The following is a 26,988-nucleotide window of genomic DNA, read 5'->3' on the forward strand; positions in this document are numbered from 1 at the left end:
CATTATCTGTACTCAGTTATCACTGTGTTATCTGTGGTGTTACATAGGACTGCAGGTGACATCTACTACATTATCTGTACTCAGAGAGTTATCACTGTGTTATCTGTGGTGTTACATAGGACTGCAGGTGACATCTACTACATTATCTGTACTCAGTTATCACTGTGTTATCTGTGGTGTTACATAGGACTGCAGGTGACATCTACTCCATTATCTGTACTCAGAGAGTTATCACTGTGTTATCTGTGGTGTTACATAGGACTGCAGGTGACATCTACTACATTATCTGTACTCAGTTATCACTGTGTTATGTGTGGTGTTACATAGGACTGCAGGTGACATCTACTACATTATCTGTACTCAGAGGGTTATCACTGTGTTAGCTGTGGTGTTACATAGGACTGCAGGAGACATCTACTCGGTTATCACTGTGTTCTCGGTGCTGTTACATAGGACTGCTTGCACTGAGGTGTGTTGTATGACGCAGGCTCTGCTGCAATGTGTCAGCGATGCTCGGCCTGTGGTCCCCGCATGTATTGCTGGGCTCTGTCCTCCCCTCGAGCTTCACCCCACCATTTCCCAGGCGCAGGGATGACATAGGGCCATGTGGGGAGAAACTACATCTCCCGCCATGCACCTGGAGCGGCGCCATGTTGGTCTGGCATTCCCACATGATTCCATGTAGGAGAGGAGCAGATAGGGGCCTGCGCCTTTGCCCCGCCTTGCTTAGCACTGATTGGTCGGTGGAGCCGGCGGCGGCGCCGCTGATTGGTGGGCGTCGTCTGCCCGTCACGGCCGTCTCCATAGACAGGGGGAGAGTGAGAGGTGAGTCGCCGGGTGTCGTGTGTGTGAGGCGCGGGCGCACACCCCGTGTTATGTGCATGTATGTGCCCGGGAGGTGGGGGCCGGCGGCTCGGGCTCCCGGGGCCTCTGCTGGGCCCGCGGACGTTGGTTCGCTGCATAGGCCTCTGATGGTTGCAGGTTGTGGTGGGTAGTGAGGGGCCCGAGACCCTCCTCTCCCGCTGTGGGCCACGCCGTGCATGGTGGAGCACACGAGGGGCCACACATACACCTTGTTATAGCCGAGGGCCCCGCCATTTACCAGAGCACAACCGAGGGTCCCTCTGTATGGTCGTGTGTAACTGTAGGGCCCTCTGTACTCGGCTGAGGGGCCCTTCACACATCCCTGTACAGCTGAGGGGCCCTCTGTACTCGGCTGAGGGGCCCTTCATACCATCCCTGTACGGCTGAGGGACCCTTCATACCATCCCTGTACGGCTGAGGGGCCCTTCATACCATCCCTGTACGGCTGAGGGGCCCTTCATACCATCCCTGTACAGCTGAGGGGCCCTTCTTACATCTGTAAATGACTGAGGGGCCCTTCATAAATCCCTGTACAGCTGAGGGCCCCTATGTACCCTCCTGTACAGCTATGGGGCCCTTCATACATCCCTGTACAGCTGAGGGTCCCTCTGTACTCTCCTGTATGACTTGGGGGCCCATTTTTCATCCCTTTACAGCTTAGGGGCCCTTCGTACATCCTTGTTCGGCTGATGGGACCTCTAGCGTTCCTCTGCATCTGCGGGGCCCCACTTACATTCATGTACATATGCGGGCCCTTCGTTGATTCCTGTGCCCTCCCTGTCTGCTGTTTCTTAGCAAAAGCCTTTGTTAAATCACATGTTCTTTGGGGTCCCATCTCTGCAGCACTGTCTACTTTTATGCTGGATTTCCCAGGGGCCCAACTGACCAGCCCTAATAACAAAATCTTCAGGAGCTGCTGTGGAACTACAAGTATCAGCACAGCAGGCCTGGGTGGTTATGTAACAGCCTAGATATAAGAGGACTGGACAGAGTGTTGGGTCTGGTTGTGCTGGAATTTGTAGTTCCCATAGATTCTCCAGTATCAGCCATTTGTATCCAACGTCTTACATTTGTGATCTGTACAGCAGAATAGTGAGTGCAGCTCTGCAGTATAATACAGGATGTAACTCAGGATCAGTACAGGATAAGTAATGTATGTACACAGTGACTGCACCAGCAGAATACTGAGTGCAGCTCTGGAGTATAATACAGGATGTAACTCAGGATTAGTACAGGATAAGTAATGTATGTACACAGTGACTGCACCAGCAGAATAGTGAGTGCAGCTCTGGAGTATAATACAGGATGTAACTCAGGATCAGTACAGGATAAGTAATGTATGTACACAGTGACTGCACCAGCAGAATAGTGAGTGCAGCTCTGGAGTATAATACAGGATGTAACTCAGGATCAGTACAGGATAAGTAATGTATGTACACAGTGACTGCACCAGCAGAATAGTGAGTGCAGCTCTGGAGTATAATACAGGATGTAACTCAGGATCAGTACAGGATAAGTAATGTATGTACACAGTGACTGTACCAGCAGAATAGTGAGTGCAGCTCTGCAGTATAATACAGGATGTGACTCAGGATCAGTACAGGATAAGTAATGTATGTACACAGTGACTGCACCAGCAGAATAGTGAGTGCAGCTCTGAAGTATAATACAGGCTGTTATTCAGGATCAGTACAGGATAAGTAATGTATGTACACAGTGACTGAACCAGCAGAATAGTGAGTGCAGCTCTGGAGTATAATACAGGATGTATCTCAGGATCAGTACAGGATAAGTAATGTATGTACACAGTGACTGCACCAGCAGAATAGTGAGTGCAGCTCTGGAGTATAATACAGGATGTAACTCAGGATCAGTACAGGATAAGTAATGTATGTACACAGTGACTGCACCAGCAGAATAGTGAGTGCAGCTCTGGAGTATAATACAGGATGTAACTCAGGATCAGCCCACGATAAGTAATGTATGTGCACAGTGACTGCACCAGCAGAATAGTGAGTGCAACTCTGGAGTATAATACAGGATGTAACTCAGGATCAGTACAGGATAAGTAATGTATGTACACAGTCACTGCACCAGCAGAATAGTGAGTGCAGCTCTGGAGTATAATACAGGATGTAACTCAGGACCAGTACAGGATAAGTAATGTATGTACACAGTGACTGCACCAGCAGAATAGTGAGTGCAGCTCTGAAGTATAATACAGGATGTTATTCAGGATCAGTACAGGATAAGTAATGTATGTACACAGTGACTTCACCAGCAGAATAGTGAGTGCAGCTCTGGAGTATAATACAGGATATAACTGCATGATTTTCCTAGTCTATGACGTAAAGTCATGGTTTTATTAAAGACACGGAGGCTCCTATTGCTTTCCCTTTCTTTACTGTCCACCAATAGCAGCAAAGAATACATTTTACAAAATTAATCAAGAATAAGTAACCATAGTAACAAGGTCCCTCCCCTGACAGCCCCCTATAATAGGCAGCTCCTCCTCTGGACCTCCCTCTTTCTTTGAGACTCTGACACCAAGGCCAGAACTACAAACAGGAACCAGGAACCGAATCCTAAACTACAAACAGGAACCGGAACCGTACAACTGGAAGAAAACCGCCTCAGCACCAGCAAAACTGTAGATTGGGGCAACCTGGCCAACTTGTGGAAAGGCGACCCAAAGATGCAATAAGTCGCTGTCGGTAGGAACTTCAACCTGAAAGGAGAAAGAACAGAGAATATAGGGAAATAAATAGATCGTAGACCCCAAACTCGCTGGCCAATCAAATTCATGTAGATGCATGAAGAATAAATAATATCAATAAATAATACAAATATAAACGTACATAATAAGCAAGGGAGGGGAAAAAAGGGTGGGCAATACTCGCCTCCGTGTCTTTAATAAAACCATGACTTTACGTCATAGACTAGGAAAATCATGCAGTTTTACATCAAGACACGGAGGCTCCTATTGCAAGTTCAAAGCTGTTCAATTATAACTGAAAAAACATGAGGGGGAGGCCGAAAATTTAATTCCCTGAATGTCGTGGCCCTAGACCAATGAGCTAGGCGTAAGATGTCCTCCAAACGAGCCCCAGAAATCGCCAAAGAGGTAGCAGCCGCACCTCTCACTGAATGCGCGGTGAAAATGGAAGTATCCACTCCCGCCAGGGACATAACCCACTTCATCCAACGAGCTAAAGTAGGGCTGGAGACTGGGCCGAAAGGATGGCGAATGGAAAGAAAAAGCTGAGGAACCGTAGACCGATGAGGACTAGTCCGAGACTCGTACTCCCGTAAACAGGCAACCGGAAAAAGAGCCGGCGCAGGCGGGAAACTGGGGTACGATACCGATCTGATGTTGGTCTTAGTGCGTCTAGAAATGTTGAAGGTGACGCCTTCAGGAGTAAAGGATTTGGCATCATGATCAAGAGCCCGGACGTCAGAGACCCGTTTGCACGAAATAAGGCAAAAGAGAGTCACTAACTTGGCCGACAACTGCTGCAAGGATAGGTCCGGATTATTGGGCCATGAAGAAAAGGACAATACGGAAGAAACATCCCAAGTCGTAGTAAAACGAGGACAGGGAGGATGAGCCAGACGAGACCCACACAATAAACGACAAACTGAAGGATGCTGCCCAGCAGGGGTGCCATCAAAACCCTGATGCGTGGAAGAAATGGCAGATCTAAAGAGGTTAATCGTCCGATAAGCCTTACCTGCCTCAAATAAGGAAGTGAGGAACTATAACCGGTTCCGAAACGGGATCCAGGTCCCGTTCCAAGCACCAGCTAGCCCAAGTTCTCCAGGCTGCCCTATAAGATTTTCTGGTGCCGGGAGCCCATGCATTGTCCAGGAGGCGTCTAGTTGCGTCCGAAATGCCCTCGACCTCTCCGTGCTTCCTGAGATACGTCAGGCTAGCAACTGAAGGGATCTGTCCAGTAGGAGCGGGTGGTGTTGCCCCTGAGGGTCGCAGAGAAGCTCCACTTTACTCGGCAGAAGAAGAGGCACGTCCACGATGAGTTCCAGAAGAGCCGAGAACCAGGCCTGAGCCCCCCAGAATGGAACCACCACTACCAGATTGGCCGACTGGCGACGTGTTTGGAGTAGCATCCTCGGGATCTTAGCGAAAGGTGGAAAAGCATAGAGAAGCGAATCGGACCAGTCCTGCAGGAAAGCTGAAGAAGCGAGGGAGCTGAGTGTTGAGTTGCGAGGCGAACAGGTCTATGACGAGAGGACCCCAAACGCGTGATATTGCGGAGAAGATCGTTGGAGCCAGATTCCATCACTGCCGTCCAAGAAGTGTCGTGATCTCCAATCTGCACGACTGTTGTGGAGGCCCGGAATATACTCCGCCTGGACCATGATATCCTTGGATAGGCAGTAAGACCAAAATTCCTTCGCCAAACGTGCTAGAGTCGCAGAGTGGGTTCCGCCCAGACAGTTGACGTAACGCACGGCTGAAACATTGTCCATACGAAGTGTGATACACGCGTGGGCAAACCCTGTTGGTTGAAACTCTGAATGGCAAAGGAGCCGGCCAGAAGCTCCAAGGCATTGATGTGGAGAAGTGTTTCGTCCTCTGACCAACCGCCGCCTGTAGAGATCCCGTCGCAGTGAGCCCCCCAGACCTGGAGGCTCGCATCCGACTCCATTGTGAATTCGGGCTGGAAACCGAAAAACGCTCTGCCGTTCCACGCCTCCAGATTGTTGATCCACCAACAGAGTTCTTCTCGTGCTACCGTATCCGCAATCGCAGCACCGGAACGAATGTGTGCTATCTTCAGACGCTGAAGTGCACGGTAATGCAATGGTGCCCGGAAAACGGCTTGAATAGAGGAGGCCAACAGGCCGATGATTCAGGCTAGCTGGCGCAGCAACAAATGGGGCGCTGACAAAGCTTGACGGAGTTCTTTGCGTATAGAGTGTAACTTCGTCGTCGGGAGGCTGAGTGACTCTGCAATCGAGTCCACGTTGAATCCCAAAAACTCTATCCGTTGTAATGGGGTCAGGCAGGATTTCTCCGGATTGAGGAGGAATCCGAGGCGTGAGAGGAGATGCGAAGTCAATGAAGGTGTTCTAGTAGGGTCGTTCTGGACTGATGCATGAGGAGGATATCGTCCAGATATACAATCATCCGCACTCCCCGACTGCGTAGCCATGACATGGCGTGACGCATCAGTTTGGTGAAACACCAAGGAGCCGATGACAGGCCTAACGGGAGGCAGGTGAAACGCCAGACCTCCCCTCTCCAACGGAAGAGTGCAGGAGGTCCCTGGATGGGGTTGAAACTGGAACAGTCAAGTAAGCGTTTTTGAGGTCCAGTTTCACCATCCAGTCCCCAGGAAGGAGAAGATCCCGGAGCAGGAGAATCCCCTCTATCTTGAAGTGGAGACAACGAACCACTGAATTCAGAGCCCGAAGATGTATGACCGGGCGCATCTGACCACCTTTCTTCTGCACTAGGGAAATTTTGCTGAGGACTCCCTCGGGGAGAGGGGGAGCCCTCTCGATCGCTCGTTTGCAAACTAGAGACATAAGTTCCCTGTCTACGAGTGCACCGTGGGGTCGCGACAGTAGAAGAGGCGGTGGAGGGGGAACTAGGTCTGGGGAGTCTACTAGCTCGATGGGGAACCCTTTGACCGTGACCAAGACCCAGGGGTCTGATGTGATGGCTGACCAGGCATGGAAAAAATGACGGAGTCTGCCCCTGATGTAATGTTCCGAAAACCCCCCCCCCCGTCTGGGGGAGGATTACCGTAAGGTCTCCTGGAGTTGGGAGTTCCTCTGAACGACCTGGAGTGCCTCTGGCCGGGAAGAAGGGTGATGGGTTCCTCTGCTCCTGGAAGTGTGCCCCCACAAAACGACTCCGGTCCTTAATGAACGATTCTCCGAACAAGAGGCCTTGGGCGTCCTTGCCTGCCTCAGTTAGGGCCAGGTTGGCCAGTTTAGGGTCAATTTTAAACAAAATGGCTTTACGCCGTTCAATCGCATTTGAGGTGTTGGTACTACCTGCGATACAAATCGCTCTCTGGACCCAGCCCCTAAGTTCTTCCGGATCTACCGGAGAGCCTTCTGCCCTGGCAACTTCAGCCATTTCAAACAATTTGGCCATGGGGCCAAAGATATCAAGCAGTTTGTCCTGACAACTACATAGAGCGTAATCCAACCCTTTACGGGGGTTCCAGCCGGACTTAGAGAGGAACTGCAATTTTGTAAAATGTATTCTTTGCTGCTATTGGTGGACAGTAAAGAAAGGGAAAGCAATAGGAGCCTCCGTGTCTTGCTGTAAAACTCAGGATCAGTACAGGATAAGTAATGTATGTACACAGTGACTGCACCAGCAGAATAGTGAGTACAGCTCTGGAGTATAATACAGGATGTAACTCAGGATCAGTACAGGATAAGTAATGTATGTACACAGTGACTGCACCAGCAGAATAGTGAGTGCAGCTCTGGAGTATAATACAGGATGTAACTCAGGATCAGTACAGGATAAGTAATGTATATACACAGTGACTGCACCAGCAGAATAGTGAGTGCAGCTCTGGAGTATAATACAGGATGTAACTCAGGATCAGTACAGGATAAGTAATGTATGTACACAGTGACTGCACCAGCAGAATAGTGAGTGCAGCTCTGGAGTATAATACAGGATGTAACTCAGGATCAGTACAGGATAAGTAATGTATGTACACAGTGACTGCACCAGCAGAATAGTGAGTACAGCTCTGGAGTATAATACAGGATGTAACTCAGGATCAGTACAGGATAAGTAATGTATGTACACAGTGACTGCACCAGCAGAATAGTGAGTGCAGCTCTGGAGTATAATACAGGATGTAACTCAGGATCAGTACAGGATAAGTAATGTATGTACACAGTGACTGCACCAGCAGAATAGTGAGTGCAGCTCTGGAGTATAATACAGGATGTAACTCAGGATCAGTACAGGATAAGTAATGTATGTACACAGTGACTGCACCAGCAGAATAGTGAGTGCAGCTCTGGAGTATAATACAGGATGTAACTCAGGATCAGTACAGGATAAGTAATGTATGTACACAGTGACTGCACCAGCAGAATAGTGAGTGCAGCTCTGGAGTATAATACAGGATGTAACTCAGGATCAGTACAGGATAAGTAATGTATGTACACAGTGACTGCACCAGCAGAATAGTGAGTGCAGCTCTGGAGTATAATACAGGATGTAACTCAGGATCAGTACAGGATAAGTAATGTATGTACACAGTGACTGCACCAGCAGAATAGTGAGTGCAGCTCTGGAGTATAATACAGGATGTAACTCAGGATCAGTACAGGATAAGTAATGTATGTACACAGTGACTGCACCAGCAGAATAGTGAGTACAGCTCTGGAGTATAATACAGGATGTAACTCAGGATCGGTACAGGATAAGTAATGTATGTGCACAGTGACTGCACCAGCAGAATAGTGAGTACAGCTCTGGAGTATAATACAGGATGTAACTCAGGATCAGTACAGGATAAGTAATGTATGTACACAGTGACTGCACCAGCAGAATAGTGAGTGCAGCTCTGGAGTATAATACAGGATGTAACTCAGGATCGGTACAGGATAAGTAATGTATGTGCACAGTGACTGCACCAGCAGAATAGTGAGTGCAGCTCTGGAGTATAATACAGGATGTAACTCAGGATCAGCCCACGATAAGTAATGTATGTACACAGTGACTGCACCAGCAGAATAGTGAGTGCAGCTCTGGAGTATAATACAGGATGTAACTCAGGATCAGCCCACGATAAGTAATGTATGTACACAGTGACTGCACCAGCAGAATAGTGAGTGCAGCTCTGGAGTATAATACAGGATGTAACTCAGGATCAGTACAGGATAAGTAATGTATGTACACAGTGACTGCACCAGCAGAATAGTGAGTGCAACTCTGGAGTATAATACAGGATGTAACTCAGGATCAGCCCACGATAAGTAATGTATGTACACAGTGACTGCACCAGCAGAATAGTGAGTGCAGCTCTGGAGTATAATACAGGATGTAACTCAGGATCAGTACAGGATAAGTAATGTATGTACACAGTGACTGCACCAGCAGAATAGTGAGTGCAGCTCTGGAGTATAATACAGGATGTAACTGAGGATCAGTCCAGGATAAGTAATGTATGTACACAGTGACTGCACCAGCAGAATAGTGAGTGCAGCTCTGGAGTATAATACAGGATGTAACTGAGGATCAGTCCAGGATAAGTAATGTATGTACACAGTGACTGCACCAGCAGAATAGGGAGTGCAGCTCTGGAGTATAATACAGGATGTAACTGAGAATCAGTACAGGATAAGTAATGTATGTACACAGTGACTCTACCAGCAGAATAGTGAGTGCAGCTCTGGAGTATAATACAGGATGTAACTCAGGATCAGTACAGGATAAGTAATGTATGTACACAGTGACTGCACCAGCAGAATAGTGAGTGCAGCTCTGGAGTATAATGCAGGATGTAACTCAGGATCAGTACAGGAGAAGTAATGTATGTACACAGTGACTGCACCAGCAGAATAGTGAGTGCAGCTCTGGAGTATAATACAGGATGTAACTCAGGATCAGTACAGGATAAGTAATGTATGTACACAGTGACTGCACCAGCAGAATAGTGAGTGCAGCTCTGGAGTATAATACAGGATGTAACCCAGGATCAGTACAGGATAAGTAATGTATGTACACAGTGACTGCACCAGCAGAATAGTGAGTGCAGCTCTGGAGTATAATACAGGATGTAACTCAGGATCAGTACAGGATAAGTAATGTATGTACACAGTGACTGCACCAGCAGAATAGTGAGTGCAGCTCTGGAGTATAATACAGGATGTAACTGAGGATCAGTACAGGATAAGTAATGTATGTACACAGAGACTGCACCAGCAGAATAGTGAGTGCAGCTCTGGAGTATAATAGAGGATGTAACTCAGGATCAGTACAGGATAAGTAATGTATGTACACAGTGACTGCACCAGCAGAATAGTGAGTGCAGCTCTGGAGTATAATACAGGATTAGTAATGTAATGTCTGTACACAGCTGTGTATGTGGTTTATTTTTTATTGTTGTGTAACATTTATTTTTAGTGCATGTTTTCCAGGCTTTTCTTTTGGATAATAGATTTTTGGGGGTCCTGGGTGCTGTTGTGTTGGTGTTTGTGTGCCCTGAGTGGTGACTTGTCACTTTGCTTTGTGTCCCGGTTCTGTGGCGCTTTGTGTGTCGGGTTTCATGTTGACTTCTTGCTTTTTGTGTATTTATAGAGTCACAGGTGGAGCCGTCTGTGTGATCAATGTGTCCATACTGGAAGTAATGTTGTGATGGAGGATGAGAGTATTAGTCCTAATAGTGTAAAGTAAATTGTAAGCTTTTTGTGGTCCTGGGTAGTACTATTAGTAGAGAGAGAAATTCTTTTTGGATATTAGGAGTAGTATTCCTGTTGAGTGATCTTTATATTATTGATGTTAAAGGGGACCTCTCAACGCTCCTGACATGTCTGTTTAATAGCTTCATGCATTCCCCACGTACTAACAATTCTGGAGCATCTATTCTGTATGTTGTGCCATTACTTAATTATTCCTACTAGAAGTTATAAGTGAATTGCTATTATTCTTCAGTAAGGGTACAGAGGGGGGTAACCAGTTGGGGGGATGTCCCTGCACAGTCTGAAAATGGCGGCACTGATTGGATAGAGTGAGCTTGTGCAGGAACAACTCCCCAACTGGTTACCCCCCTCTGTACCCTTACTGAAGAATAATAGCAATTCAATTATAACTTCTAGTAAGAATAATACAGGAATAGCAGAACATACAGACAGGAATAGATGCTCCAGAATTGTTAGTACATGGAGAAAGCATGGAGATATTAACACAGGCGTCAGGAGCGGTGAGAGGACCTCTTTAAGGATGTAGTGGGGATGCTGGGTAGATTTAAAGGGACAGCACCAATTATAACTGGCGTCAGGAGCGGTGAGAGGACCTCTTTAAGGATGTGGTGGGGATGCTGGGTAGATTTAAAGGGACAGCAGCGATTATGACTGGTGATGTTGGCCGTTGATTGTACTGTGTGTCGTAGTAATCCTAGTCCGTGTGATGGGTTTACGTCATGACTTGGAGGCCTCCACTCACCTTCGGAGGTCTCAGTTGTGACTGGCGATGTTTGTCCTCTGGTTGGGAGCGGTGTCCTGTGGACTCTCATTGTCACAGAGACCCCTGAATCTGAACGGTGACCTCCCATAGTAAACTCTGCAGCTTGGCCCTGCTCATCCTGATCTTTCTGATTCCGTATGAAATCTCTAGGACTACAGTGATGACTGACACAGAGCTCCAGCTGGAGGAGTCTGGTGCAGGACTCCTGTCTGAGGACTCTTCGTACCTGGCTCTGTCCCCCTAGGGGTGACTCGGGGACTGATATTTGTAGGGCACCCTTCGTCTCGGGGTGATCGGCGCCCTATGCACTGACCGCCGACCCTGCAGGGGTTTATCCCTCGGAGATGATGATTTGCCTGGAGCCATGGCTGCCGCGATCAGGTGACGCCTTCTTCCCCCGCCGACCATTTCTCATTTAATCTTTGTTAATTTTTGATCAGATTACCGCAGTTAAGACGCTGACATTTTAAATATTTGGCCCTTGAGCCTTAATTGGGACGTCTCCGTCTCCTCGGCAGCCCCCCCGACGTGCTTCATACTTCTCTGTCCGCCTTGGAGGTTCCTCGCACCTTAACATTTACGCTATAAGTTATTTCTCTTATGTAAAGATCTGGTTGTGATGTACTGCAGGCTTCTAATACACTTTATGTTCCTGTTTCTCACCATTTTCAATATATGTGCTTGCTGTATGTGAATGAGATCCTTTACCTTTTAAGGTGCACTCTCAGTCTCAACCGTATTTTCAATCCACGTCAGATCTGCGTTTTTTGTGGATCGTACATGGACCTATTAATTTCTATGAGACAGTACAGGGTATGAGACAGTACAGGGTATGAGACAGTACGGGGTATGAGACAGTACGGGGTATGAGACAGTACGGGGTATGAGACAGTACGGGGTATGAGACAGTACAGGGTATGAGACAGTGCAAGGTATGAGACAGTGCAGGGTATGAGACAGTGCAGGGTATGAGACAGTGCAGGGTATGAGACAGTGCAGGGTATGAGACAGTACGGGGTATGAGACAGTACAGGGTATGAGACAGTACGGGGTATGAGACAGTGCGGGGTATGAGACAGTGCAGGGTATGAGACAGTACAGGGTATGAGACAGTACAGGGTATGAGACAGTACAGGAAATGAGACAGTACAAGGTATGAGACAGTACAGGGTATGAGACAGTACAGGGTATGAGACAGTACATGGTATGAGACAGTACAGGGTATGAGACAGTACAGGGTATGAGACAGTACAGGGTATGAGACAGCGCAACGGTATGAGACAGCGCAACGGTATGAGACAGTACGGGGTATGAGACAGTACGGGGTATGAGACAGTGCAGGGTATGAGACAGTGCAGGGTATGAGACAGTGCAGGGTATGAGACAGTACAGGGTATGAGACAGTACAGGGTATGAGACAGTACAGGAAATGAGACAGTACAGGGTATGAGACAGTACAGGGTATGAGACAGTACAGGGTATGAGACAGTGCAGGGTATGAGACAGCGCAACGGTATGAGACAGTACGGGGTATGAGACAGTACGGGGTATGAGACAGTGCAGGGTATGAGACAGTGCAGGGTATGAGACAGTGCAGGGTATGAGACAGTGCAGGGTATGAGACAGTGCAGGGTATGAGACAGTACAGGGTATGAGACAGCGCAGCGATATGAGACAGCGCATGGCATGAGACAGCGCATAGTATGAGACAGCGCAGAGATATGAGACAGCGCAGCGATATGAGACAGCGCAGCGATATAAGACAGCGCAGCGATATGAGACAGCGCAGCGATATGAGACAGCGCAACGATATGAGACAGCGCAGCGATATGAGACAGCGCAGAGATATGAGACAGCGCAGAGATATGAGACAGCGCAGAGATATGAGACAGCGCAGAGATATGAGACAGCGCAGAGATATGAGACAGCGCAGAGATATGAGACAGCGCAGAGATATGAGACAGCGCAGCGATATGAGACAGCGCAGAGATATGAGACAGCGCAGCGATATGAGACAGCGCAGCGATATGAGACAGCGCAGAGATATGAGACAGCGCAGCGATATGAGACAGCGCAGCGATATGAGACAGCGCAGCGATATGAGACAGCGCAGAGATGAGACAGCACAGAGATATGAGACAGCGCAGCGATATGAGACAGCGCAGCGATATGAGACAGCGCAGCGATATGAGACAGCGCAGCGATATGAGACAGCGCATAGTATGAGACAGCGCAGCGATATGAGACAGCGCAGCGATATGAGACAGCGCAGCGATATGAGACAGCGCAGCGATATGAGACAGCGCAGCGATATGAGACAGCGCAGAGATATGAGACAGCGCAGCGATATGAGACAGCGCAGAGATATGAGACAGCGCAGAGATATGAGACAGCACATAGTATGAGACTGAGCTGTGAATTATAGAACATTTCTTATTCTTGTTGCTTTTTCTCAGTCCTGCAACAAGAGTGAATGCCCCCTGAATGTGTTGTATCTCTCAGCTGAGGGTTTGTAACAGTCGTATCCAGTCTAGACAGTCTTAGCACATCTGTCTCCTCTACCCTGATGCTTTGTTACAATGTATCAGTGCAGGTATCAGTCACAGAGGATGGTCTGGCCTGGATACAAGTGTAACTATCCCTCAGCGGTGATAAGTATTTGGATGGTGTGGGTATAGAGCTCCGCTATCTGGTCCATGTGTCTGTCCGCCCCGCTGTTAATGCTGTTATTTTGCGCTCTCCCGTGTTCTCGCTCTGACTGTGCCTCCATTTTGTCTGCAGGTTTCCATGTAAATGCAGCAGAGGTTTCAATGCATTTATCGTCCCTCATCCGGCCGCAAAGACTTCCCTCGCTGCTGCTCTCCAGACCGCTGGGAACCGCGTCCTGTGACCCGTTCTCTGTCCTCCGAGCCGACACGGGAGCCGACCCAATGCTCAACAGAAAGCTGGGATGCCAGGGGTTTGGGGCGTCAGTGGCTGCGATGACCTCCTTCCCCCCACAGAGATACCATTACTTCCTAGTGCTGGATTTTGAGGCGACATGTGACAAACCCCAGATCCACCCTCAGGTAGAGCGGTCACCCGACCGGAGCGCTGCGAATGCAAACTGTTCCAAATGCAGGTTTAAAGGGGTTGGCCCACTGCAGTGTCAGACTGGTGGGGGTACTGCCTCTGGGACCCAGTCCTATTTCCAGGACAACACACGGCATACCAGAGGGGTGCTCCCCATTCATTGCTATGGGAGGTCCGGAAATAGCTGAGCGAGCAGTCCCATAGCGCTGAACGGAGGGTGTCTCCTCCTGCTGACCCGCACCTATCTGACATTGATGGCATAGCTCACCCTCTAAGAGACCGTGTAATGAGGCAGTACTGAGACAGGTTTATCCCCCCGGCTCAGGTGGGATGGTTCGCCTCACGGACAGACACTCACTTTACCTATTCGCCAGCTTATTTTTTTGCCAACATTTTGCACCATACTCTACTAAGCCACACCCATTTCCTCTAAGCCACTCCCCTTTGTCTAATGAAGCACTAGACACATGGCCGCCGGCCTCCTAGGGTTCTGCTGCATTCACTTTAATAATTCTCCCCCATTGTGGTTCGTTTTCTCACCATTAGATTTAAGACCTCTGCTTGCTGTCAATGTCTTTGACCTCATTCTTCTCACAGCTGAATTTGCTTTAGGCCTCATGCACACGGCCGTGTTCCGCGGCCGAGAGCGGTCCGTGGTGACACGGCCTGGATTCCTGTTGAGAGCAGGAGCGCACGGCATCATTGGTTGCTATGACGCCGTGTGCTTCATGCCGCCGCTGCACTAAAGTAATACACTATACATATAGTGGAGCGGCGGCATGAAGCGCACGGCGTCATAGCAACCAATGACGCCGTGCGCTCCTGCTCTCAACAGGAATCCAGGCCGTGTCACCACGGACCGCTCTCGGCCGCGGAACACGGCCGCGTGCATGAGGCCTTAGTTTCATCTAGACCATGGATCAGCAACCTTCAGCACTCCAGCTCCTGTGAGACTACAACTCCCAGCATGCACACATACTAAGCTATTCTTGTAACTCCCACAAAAGTGAAAGGAGGATTGTGGGAGTTGTAGTTTTAGAATAGCGGTGGTTGTTGATCCCTGATTTAGACTGTCTTATGTGAGCTGAGCACACCAGCGGCACAAGGGTTTGTTACAGTGTATCAGTGCAGGCTGCTCACGTCACAGACGATTGTTTAGACCGGGGACATTGTAACAAACCTTCTACTGTGTGAGCAGGGCAGCAAGCAGAGATCTTGAAAATGCTGAGGAATTTTCCATTGTACCCTGCCTGATTAAACTTTATCTGTGTGACCCCATTGATATGAGCTGCTGATCTCGGCTTACCTCACGTCCTCTCATGTGGAAAATGCATCAAAACGTATGAAAATAGCAGATTCTTTGTAAGCGCGGCGTCCTGCGCTCCTGCGCCGCGCCCTGAGAGGCAGGCATCGGTTTTCATCTGTCAGCGTGGAGATCAGCAATTAGAACGTGAGGAGCCAAATGCCACACATGACCCGCAGCACCAGGCGGCTGACAAACAAGGCCGGACAAATCGACGGATAATTTATAAGCTTTGCCCTAAAATCTAATTATTTGGCAATTTGAATTTCTCAGCCGGCCGGAGATCTGCAATAAATTTAACCCGCCATAAATTATTGAGGAGCCGCTGCCTGTGGTGTAAATCAGGAAAGATAAAAGACGCCCGAGAACGGGTCTAGTACCTCAGCTTCTAACGAGAGCGATCTGTCAGCCGCCCGGCCCGTCGGTGGGCACGGGGCGAATACTTACCTGCACCGCCACCTCCTCACGGCTGCCCTGCGCCTCCTCAGGTTCACCTTGATCAAAGCCTTTCCTATCCGTTCAGTCATGTAATAAACGAGACGTCACCCTTAATTTTAATCTTGTTTGGTTTCTGCAGTGCATACAGTTCTACCAATGCAGCCTGCAGTGTAAAGAATGGTGTTTTTTTAAAAAAATCTCTATTGGACTTGTTTTACTGGTATATCTTTAAAGAAAAAACATCCGTGCAGTAAGCCTCCCACAGCACAGACTGAAGTGTATAAATGTACAGCAGAACAGTGAGTGCAGCTCTGGGGTATAATACTGGTGTAACGGATCTCCTAGCCCCCCGACTGGGTGTCTCCGTTGATGGATGCTTCTAGTTCTTCCCGAGGGCTCCAAGCACTCCGCTCAACACAGTAAGCACTGCCGACCCCCTGAACCGCCGTAGCTTGGTTGGGATCTTGTCTTCTTCTACCCACCCTGGACCTACGACAAAGCTTCCAGTTTCCAGTGGGTGACCCTCTCTACTTTCAGAGGGCGATACAGGAACAGCTCTTACAAGAGCTAGGGATTATACTTTGGAGAGTATAATGATTATAGCAATCCCCAGAGTGCAGTTCTCCAATCCCCCAAACATGAGCCCAGACTTCATGAAGGGTAGAACAGGACCTTTAATGGGGCAACATGCCAGCCTTTTATGCAGGTCTTCCAGCAAGGGGCACTGCCCATGGGGACCGTGTGGAAGCCTGAGACAGTGTCTTACATAAACCAATCACATGCAGTTACAGGCAGAAAACACACACATGTGATACAATTAATCTACACAATGAGATAACGTAATCACTCACAGGCAACAACTACCCGTCTCCATAGTTCTGGTCCATAGGAAGGAGGCTAGCCCAGCAGAATAGTGAGTGCAGCTCTGGAGTATAATACAGGATGTAACTCAGGATCAGTACAGGATAAGTAATGTATGTACACAGTGACTGCACCAGCAGAATAGTGAGCGCAGCTCTGGAGTATAATACAGGATGTAACTCAGGATTAGTACAGGATAAGTAATGTATGTACACAGTGACTGCTCCAGCAGAATAGTGAGTGCAGCTCTGGAGTATAATACAGGATGTAACTCAGGATCAGTACAGGATAAGTAATGTATGTGCACAGTGACTGCACCAGCAGAATAGTGAGTGCAGCTCTGGAGTATAATATATTACAGGATGTAACTGAGGATCAGTACAGGATAAGTAATGTATGTATACAGTGATTCCACCAGCAGAATAGTGAGTGCAGCTCTGGAGTATAATACAGGATGTAACTCAGGATCAGTACAGGATAAGTAATGTATGTACACAGCAACTGCACCAGCAGAATAGTGAGTGCAGCTCTGGAGTATAGTACAGGATGTAACTCAGGATCAGTACAGGATAAGTAATGTATGTACACAGCAACTGCACCAGCAGAATAGTGAGTGCAGCTCTGGAGTATAGTACAGGATGTAACTCAGGATCAGTACAGGATAAGTAATGTATGTACACAGTGACTGCACCAGCAGAATAGTGAGTGCAGCTCTGGAGTATAATACAGGATGTAACTCAGGATCAGTACAGGATAAGTAATGTATGTACACAGTGACTGCACCAGCAGAATAGTGAGTGCAGCTCTGGAGTATAATACAGGATGTAACTCAGGATCAGTACAGGATAAGTAATGTATGTACACAGTGACTGCACCAGCAGAATAGTGAGTGCAGCTCTGGAGTATAATACAGGATGTAACTCAGGATCAGTACAGGATAAGTAATGTATGTACACAGTGACTGCACCAGCAGAATAGTGAGTGCAGCTCTGGAGTATAATACAGTATGTAACTCAGGATCAGTACAGGATAAGTAATGTATGTACACAGTGACTGCACCAGCAGAATAGTGAGCGCAGCTCTGGAGTATAATACAGGATGTAACTCAGGGGCAGTACAGGATAAGTAATGTATGTACACAGTGACTGCACCAGCAGAATAGTGAGCGCAGCTCTGGAGTATAATACAGGATGTAACTCAGGATCAGTAGAGGATAAGTAATGTATGTACACAGTGACTGCACCAGCAGAATAGTGAGTGCAGCTCTGGAGTATAATACAGAATGTAACTCAGGATCAGTACAGGATAAGTAATGTATGTACTCAGTGACTGCACCAGCAGAATAGTGAGTGCAGCTCTGGAGTATAATACAGGATGTAACTCTGGATCAGCACAGGATAAGTAATGTATGTACACAGTGACTGCACCAGCAGAATAGTGAGTGCAGCTCTGGAGTATAATACAGGATGTAACTCTGGATCAACACAGGATAAGTAATGTATGTACACAGTGACTGCACCAGCAGAATAGTGAGTGCAGCTCTGGAGTATAATACAGGATGTAACTGAGGATCAGTACAGGATAAGTAATGTATGTACACAGTGACTGCACCAGCAGAATAGTGAGTGCAGCTCTGGAGTATAATACAGGATGTAACTCAGGATCAGTACAGGATAAGTAATGTATGTACACAGTGACTGCACCAGCAGAATAGTGAGTGCAGCTCTGGAGTATAATACAGAATGTAACTCAGGATCAGTACAGGATAAGTAATGTATGTACTCAGTGACTGCACCAGCAGAATAGTGAGTGCAGCTCTGGAGTATAATACAGGATGTAACTCTGGATCAGCACAGGATAAGTAATGTATGTACACAGTGACTGCACCAGCAGAATAGTGAGTGCAGCTCTGGAGTATAATACAGGATGTAACTCTGGATCAACACAGGATAAGTAATGTATGTACACAGTGACTGCACCAGCAGAATAGTGAGTGCAGCTCTGGAGTATAATACAGGATGTAACTGAGGATCAGTACAGGATAAGTAATGTATGTACACAGTGACTGCACCAGCAGAATAGTGAGTGCAGCTCTGGAGTATAATACAGGATGTAACTCAGGATCAGTACAGGATAAGTAATGTATGCACACAGTGACTGCACCAGCAGAATAGTGAGTGCAGCTCTGGAGTATAATACAGGATGTAACTCAGGATCAGTACAGGATAAGTAATGTATGTACACAGTGACTGCACCAGCAGAATAGTGAGTGCAGCTCTGGAGTATAATACAGGATGTAACTCAGGATCAGTACAGGATAAGTAATGTATGTACACAGTGACTGCACCAGCAGAATAGTGAGTGCAGCTCTGGAGTATAATACAGGATGTAACTCAGGATCAGTACAGGATAAGTAATGTATGTACACAGTGACTGCACCAGCAGAATAGTGAGTGCAGCTCTGGAGTATAATACAGGATGTAACTCAGGATCAGTACAGGATAAGTACTGTATGTACACAGTGACTGCACCAGCAGAATAGTGAGTGCAGCTCTGGAGTATAATACAGGATGTAACTCAGGATCAGTACAGGATAAGTAATGTATGTACACAGTGACTGCACCAGCAGAATAGAGAGTGCAGCTCTGGAGTATAATACAGGATGTAACTCAGGATCAGTACAGGATAAGTAATGTATGTGCACAGTGACTGCACCAGCAGAATAGTGAGTGCAGCTCTGGAGTATAATACAGGATGTAACTCAGGATCAATACAGGATAAGTAATGTATGTACACAGTGACTGCACCAGCAGAATAGTGAGTGCAGCTCTGGAGTATAATACAGGATGTAACTCAGGATCAGTACAGGATAAGTACTGTATGTACACAGTGACTGCACCAGCAGAATAGTGAGTGCAGCTCTGGAGTATAATACAGGATGTAACTCAGGATCAGTACAGGATAAGTAATGTATGTACACAGTGACTGCACCAGCAGAATAGTGAGTGCAGCTCTGGAGTATAATACAGGATGTAACTCAGGATCAGTACAGGATAAGTAATGTATGTACACAGTGACTGCACCAGCAGAATAGTGAGTGCAGCTCTGGAGTATAATACAGGATGTAACTCAGGATCAGTACAGGATAAGTAATGTATGTACACAGTGACTGCACCAGCAGAATAGTGAGTGCAGCTCTGGAGTATAATACAGGATGTAACTCAGGATCAGTACAGGATAAGTAATGTATGTACACAGTGACTGCACCAGCAGAATAGTGAGTGCAGCTCTGGAGTATAATACAGTATGTAACTCAGGATCAGTACAGGATAAGTAATGTATGTACACAGTGACTGCACCAGCAGAATAGTGAGCGCAGCTCTGGAGTATAATACAGGATGTAACTCAGGGGCAGTACAGGATAAGTAATGTATGTACACAGTGACTGCACCAGCAGAATAGTGAGCGCAGCTCTGGAGTATAATACAGGATGTAACTCAGGATCAGTAGAGGATAAGTAATGTATGTACACAGTGACTGCACCAGCAGAATAGTGAGTGCAGCTCTGGAGTATAATACAGAATGTAACTCAGGATCAGTACAGGATAAGTAATGTATGTACTCAGTGACTGCACCAGCAGAATAGTGAGTGCAGCTCTGGAGTATAATACAGGATGTAACTCTGGATCAGCACAGGATAAGTAATGTATGTACACAGTGACTGCACCAGCAGAATAGTGAGTGCAGCTCTGGAGTATAATACAGGATGTAACTCTGGATCAACACAGGATAAGTAATGTATGTACACAGTGACTGCACCAGCAGAATAGTGAGTGCAGCTCTGGAGTATAATACAGGATGTAACTGAGGATCAGTACAGGATAAGTAATGTATGTACACAGTGACTGCACCAGCAGAATAGTGAGTGCAGCTCTGGAGTATAATACAGGATGTAACTCAGGATCAGTACAGGATAAGTAATGTATGCACACAGTGACTGCACCAGCAGAATAGTGAGTGCAGCTCTGGAGTATAATACAGGATGTAACTCAGGATCAGTACAGGATAAGTAATGTATGTACACAGTGACTGCACCAGCAGAATAGTGAGTGCAGCTCTGGAGTATAATACAGGATGTAACTCAGGATCAGTACAGGATAAGTAATGTATGTACACAGTGACTGCACCAGCAGAATAGTGAGTGCAGCTCTGGAGTATAATACAGGATGTAACTCAGGATCAGTACAGGATAAGTAATGTATGTACACAGTGACTGCACCAGCAGAATAGTGAGTGCAGCTCTGGAGTATAATACAGGATGTAACTCAGGATCAGTACAGGATAAGTACTGTATGTACACAGTGACTGCACCAGCAGAATAGTGAGTGCAGCTCTGGAGTATAATACAGGATGTAACTCAGGATCAGTACAGGATAAGTAATGTATGTACACAGTGACTGCACCAGCAGAATAGAGAGTGCAGCTCTGGAGTATAATACAGGATGTAACTCAGGATCAGTACAGGATAAGTAATGTATGTGCACAGTGACTGCACCAGCAGAATAGTGAGTGCAGCTCTGGAGTATAATACAGGATGTAACTCAGGATCAGTACAGGATAAGTAATGTATGTACACAGTGACTGCACCAGCAGAATAGTGAGTGCAGCTCTGGAGTATAATACAGGATGTAACTCAGGATCAGTACAGGATAAGTACTGTATGTACACAGTGACTGCACCAGCAGAATAGTGAGTGCAGCTCTGGAGTATAATACAGGATGTAACTCAGGATCAGTACAGGATAAGTAATGTATGTACACAGTGACTGCACCAGCAGAATAGTGAGTGCAGCTCTGGAGTATAATACAGGATGTAACTCAGGATCAGTACAGGATAAGTAATGTATGTACACAGTGACTGCACCAGCAGAATAGTGAGTGCAGCTCTGGAGTATAATACAGGATGTAACTCAGGATCAGTACAGGATAAGTAATGTATGTACACAGTGACTCCACCAGCAGAATAGTGAGTGCAGCTCTGGAGTATAATACAGGATGTAACTCAGGATCAGTACAGGATAAGTAATGTATGTACACAGTGACTGCACCAGCAGAATAGTGAGTGCAGCTCTGGAGTATAATACAGGATGTAACTCAGGATCAGTACAGGATAAGTAATGTATGTACACAGTGACTCCACCAGCAGAATAGAGAGTGCAGCTCTGGAGTATAATACAGGATGTAACTCAGGATCAGTACAGGATAAGTAATGTATGTACACAGTGACTGCACCAGCAGAATAGTGAGTGCAGCTCTGGAGTATAATACAGGATGTAACTCAGGATCAGTACAGGATAAGTAATGTATGTACACAGTGACTGCACCAGCAGAATAGTGAGTGCAGCTCTGGAGTATAATACAGGTTTATCTGGGTAGACCACACTGTGGACAGGAGAAAGGGGGGGTCATCAGATGCCCTCCATACATTATTTCTTTTGTAATGTGTTTTTTTATTTTCCACTTGTTGAGTTTTTTTCATTCTATTTTCTGTACATGATTATGGGGCGGCCATATTGCCTGCGCTGCTGCTGCTTTGCTTTGTTAGCAGCAGTTCAGTGATTTGCTTTACGGCAATCTCATGACCCATAGGAACATGCTACGTGGATTTACTCAGTGATTTCCGTGGAAGAGTGTTGTGGGCATGCCCTGAGATCTGTGCAATGAGGGGCAGAAGGTGGACTGTGACATTCGCCTATTGACTTCTATGGCAGTAGTGAAGTCATGACCTGTGCAGTGAGGGGGAGAAGGTTTGCTCTGAGTATTCAAGGGGTTCTCTGGGAATTAAGAAAATGAAAATATTTAAATATTACTTTATTATGAATATATTCCCAAATACCTTTCATTAGTAATAATGGCTCGTTTTGTCTGTGAAGCAATCATTAGGAGAAATAAAATGGCCGCCGTCCTATTAGTACACACAAAACCTGTCCTAATCACACAGGAGGACAAGTTTCTTCACAACACTGAGGTAAAGGGCTGCCTCATCTTCTTCTATGATCCTGAATACAGTTTAATATGATCTTCAGCTAAATCTCTGTAGAAATGGAGTTAATGTGGAGACGTGAGGTACAGAGAGGAGGTGGGATGTGGGTAATGAGCCGCAGCACTTGTATGCAGTCTCCATCACCACAGTCTGTCCTGACCGTCTTCTCTGTACCTCACGTCTCCTCATGAACTAAACTCCCCAGAGATTCAGCTGAAGATCTTATCATCTATATCTGGAGGATGAGGCAGCTCTTTACCTCAGTGCTCAGAAGCAACATGTCCTCCTGTGTGATTAGGACAGGTTTTGTGTGTATTAATAGGACGGGGGCCATTTTGTTTATCCTAATGATTGCTCCCTAAACAAAATGAGCCATTATAAATAATGAAAGGTATATGGGAAAATATTTAAGTATTTTCATTTTCTAAATTCCCAGAGAACCCCTTTAACTATTGACTTTAGTCAATAGAGTATTGTGGGCATGCCTTTTTACCTCCTGGGTTCTGTGGGAGAGTGTTGAGGGCATGGTCTGTGACCTGTGCTGCACAGAGAGAGGTGGGCTCTGATAATGACCTATTGACCTCTATCGGAAAGTGTTGTGGGCATGCTCTGTGACCCCGGCTGCATAGAGAGAGGTGGGCTCTGATAATGACCTATTGACCTCTATCGGAGAGTGTTGTGGGCATGCTCTGTGACCTGTGCTGCATAGAGAGAGGTGGGCTCTGATAATGACCTATTGACCTCTATCGGGGAGTGTTGAGGGCGTGCTCTGTGACCCCGGCTGCATAGAGAGAGGTGGGCTCTGATAATAACCTATTGACCTCTATCGGAGAGTGTTGTGGGCGTGCTCTGTGACCTGTGCTGCACAGAGAGAGGTGGGCTCTGATAATGACCTATTGACCTCTATCGGAGAGTGTTGTGGGCATGCTCTGTGACCTGTGCTGCACAGAGAGAGGTGGGCTCTGATAATGACCTATTGATCTCTATCGGAGAGTGTTGTGGGCATGCAGTGAGGGGTAGGAAGTGGGCCTTTACTATTACCTCCTGGGTTCTGTGGGAGAGTGTTGTGGGCATGCTCTGTGACCCCGGCTGCACAGAGAGAGGTGGGCTCTGATAATGACCTATTGACCTCTATCGGAGAGTGTTGAGGGCGTGCTCTGTGACCTGTGCTGCACAGAGAGAGGTGGGCTCTGATAATGACCTATTGACCTCTATCGGAAAGTGTTGTGGGCATGCTCTGTGACCCCGGCTGCATAGAGAGAGGTGGGCTCTGATAATGACCTATTGACCTCTATCGGGGAGTGTTGAGGGCATGCTCTGTGACCTGTGCTGCACAGAGAGAGGTGGGCTCTGATAATGACCTATTGACCTCTATCGGAGAGTGTTGTGGGCATGCTCTGTGACCTGTGCTGCACAGAGAGAGGTGGGCTCTGATAATGACCTATTGACCTCTATCGGAGAGTGTTGTGGGCATGCTCTGTGACCTGTGCTGCACAGAGAGAGGTGGGCTCTGATAATGACCTATTGACCTCTATCGGGGAGTGTTGAGGGCGTGCTCTGTGACCTGTGCTGCACAGAGAGAGGTGGGCTCTGATAATGACCTATTGACCTCTATCGGGGAGTGTTGAGGGCATGCTCTGTGACCTGTGCTGCATAGAGAGAGGTGGGCTCTGATAATGACCTATTGACCTCTATCGGAGAGTGTTGAGGGCATGCTCTGTGACCTGTGCTGCACAGAGAGAGGTGGGCTCTGATAATGACCTATTGACCTCTATCGGAGAGTGTTGTGGGCATGCTCTGTGACCTGTGCTGCACAGAGAGAGGTGGGCTCTGATAATGACCTATTGACCTCTATCGGAGAGTGTTGTGGGCGTGCTCTGTGACCTGTGCTGCACAGAGAGAGGTGGGCTCTGATAATGACCTATTGACCTCTATCGGAGAGTGTTGTGGGCATGCTCTGTGACCTGTGCTGCACAGAGAGAGGTGGGCTCTGATAATGACCTATTGACCTCTATCAGAGAGTGTTGTGGGCATGCTCTGTGACCTGTGCTGCACAGAGAGAGGTGGGCTCTGATAATGACCTATTGACCTCTATCGGAGAGTGTTGTGGGCATGCTCTGTGACCTGTGCTGCATAGAGAGAGGTGGGCTCTGATAATGACCTATTGACCTCTATCGGGGAGTGTTGAGGGCGTGCTCTGTGACCTGTGCTGCACAGAGAGAGGTGGGCTCTGATAATGACCTATTGACCTCTATCGGGGAGTGTTGAGGGCGTGCTCTGTGACCTGTGCTGCACAGAGAGAGGTGGGCTCTGATAATGACCTATTGACCTCTATCGGAGAGTGTTGTGGGCATGCTCTGTGACCTGTGCTGCATAGAGAGAGGTGGGCTCTGATAATGACCTATTGACCTCTATCGGAGAGTGTTGTGGGCCTGCTCTGTGACCTGTGCTGCACAGAGAGAGGTGGGCTCTGATAATGACCTATTGACCTCTATCGGAGAGTGTTGTGGGCATGCTCTGTGACCTGTGCTGCATAGAGAGAGGTGGGCTCTGATAATGACCTATTGACCTCTATCGGAGAGTGTTCTGGGCGTGCTCTGTGACCTGTGCTGCATAGAGAGAGGTGGGCTCTGATAATGACCTATTGACCTCTATCGGAGAGTGTTGTGGGCATGCTCTGTGACCTGTGCTGCATAGAGAGAGGTGGGCTCTGATAATGACCTATTGACCTCTATCGGAGAGTGTTGAGGGCGTGCTCTGTGACCTGTGCTGCACAGAGAGAGGTGGGCTCTGATAATGACCTATTGACCTCTATCGGAGAGTGTTGTGGGCATGCTCTGTGACCTGTGCTGCATAGAGAGAGGTGGGCTCTGATAATGACCTATTGACCTCTATCGGAGAGTGTTGTGGGCGTGCTCTGTGACCTGTGCTGCACAGAGAGAGGTGGGCTCTGATAATGACCTATTGACCTCTATCGGAGAGTGTTGTGGGCGTGCTCTGTGACCTGTGCTGCATAGAGAGAGGTGGGCTCTGATATTGACCTCTATCGGAGAGTGTTGTGGGCATGCTCTGTGACCCCGGCTGCATAGAGAGAGGTGGGCTCTGATAAGGACCTTTTGACCTCTATCGGAGAGTGTTGTGGGCGTGCTCTGTGACCTGTGCTGCACAGAGAGAGGTGGGCTCTGATAATGACCTATTGACCTCTATCAGAGAGTGTTGTGGGCGTGCTCTGTGACCTGTGCTGCACAGAGAGAGGTGGGCTCTGATAATGACCTATTGACCTCTATCGGAGAGTGTTGTGGGCATGCTCTGTGACCTGTGCTGCATAGAGAGAGGTGGGCTCTGATAATGACCTATTGACCTCTATCGGAGAGTGTTGAGGGCGTGCTCTGTGACCTGTGCTGCACAGAGAGAGGTGGGCTCTGATAATGACCTATTGACCTCTATCGGAGAGTGTTGTGGGCGTGCTCTGTGACCTGTGCTGCACAGAGAGAGGTGGGCTCTGATAATGACCTATTGATCTCTATCGGAGAGTGTTGTGGGCATGCAGTGAGGGGTAGGAAGTGGGCCTTTACTATTACCTCCTGGGTTCTGTGGGAGAGTGTTGTGGGCATGCTCTGTGACCCCGGCTGCACAGAGAGAGGTGGGCTCTGATAATGACCTATTGACCTCTATCGGAGAGTGTTGAGGGCGTGCTCTGTGACCTGTGCTGCACAGAGAGAGGTGGGCTCTGATAATGACCTATTGACCTCTATCGGAAAGTGTTGTGGGCATGCTCTGTGACCCCGGCTGCATAGAGAGAGGTGGGCTCTGATAATGACCTATTGACCTCTATCGGGGAGTGTTGAGGGCATGCTCTGTGACCTGTGCTGCACAGAGAGAGGTGGGCTCTGATAATGACCTATTGACCTCTATCGGAGAGTGTTGTGGGCATGCTCTGTGACCTGTGCTGCACAGAGAGAGGTGGGCTCTGATAATGACCTATTGACCTCTATCGGAGAGTGTTGAGGGCATGCTCTGTGACCTGTGCTGCACAGAGAGAGGTGGGCTCTGATAATGACCTATTGACCTCTATCGGAGAGTGTTGTGGGCATGCTCTGTGACCTGTGCTGCACAGAGAGAGGTGGGCTCTGATAATGACCTATTGACCTCTATCGGGGAGTGTTGAGGGCGTGCTCTGTGACCTGTGCTGCACAGAGAGAGGTGGGCTCTGATA

At 47.8% G+C, this 26,988-nt stretch overlaps 1 protein-coding gene across 1 annotated transcript in view; it reads left to right on the top strand.

Annotated features, from left to right (window-relative positions):
- Nucleotides 1-671: 671 nt before the first annotated feature.
- ERI3 (ERI1 exoribonuclease family member 3) overlaps nucleotides 672-26,988 on the top strand; it is a 275,711-nt gene continuing 249,394 nt past the window's right edge. The window contains exons 1-2 of the mRNA XM_040407389.1: nucleotides 672-825; nucleotides 13,838-14,124. Coding sequence (XP_040263323.1) covers nucleotides 672-825; nucleotides 13,838-14,124 — 441 coding nt within the window. The remainder of the gene's footprint in view (nucleotides 826-13,837; nucleotides 14,125-26,988) is intronic.

This window comes from Bufo bufo, chromosome 9 (assembly GCF_905171765.1).
Source record: "Bufo bufo chromosome 9, aBufBuf1.1, whole genome shotgun sequence".
Classification (NCBI taxonomy): Eukaryota; Metazoa; Chordata; class Amphibia; order Anura; family Bufonidae; genus Bufo; species Bufo bufo.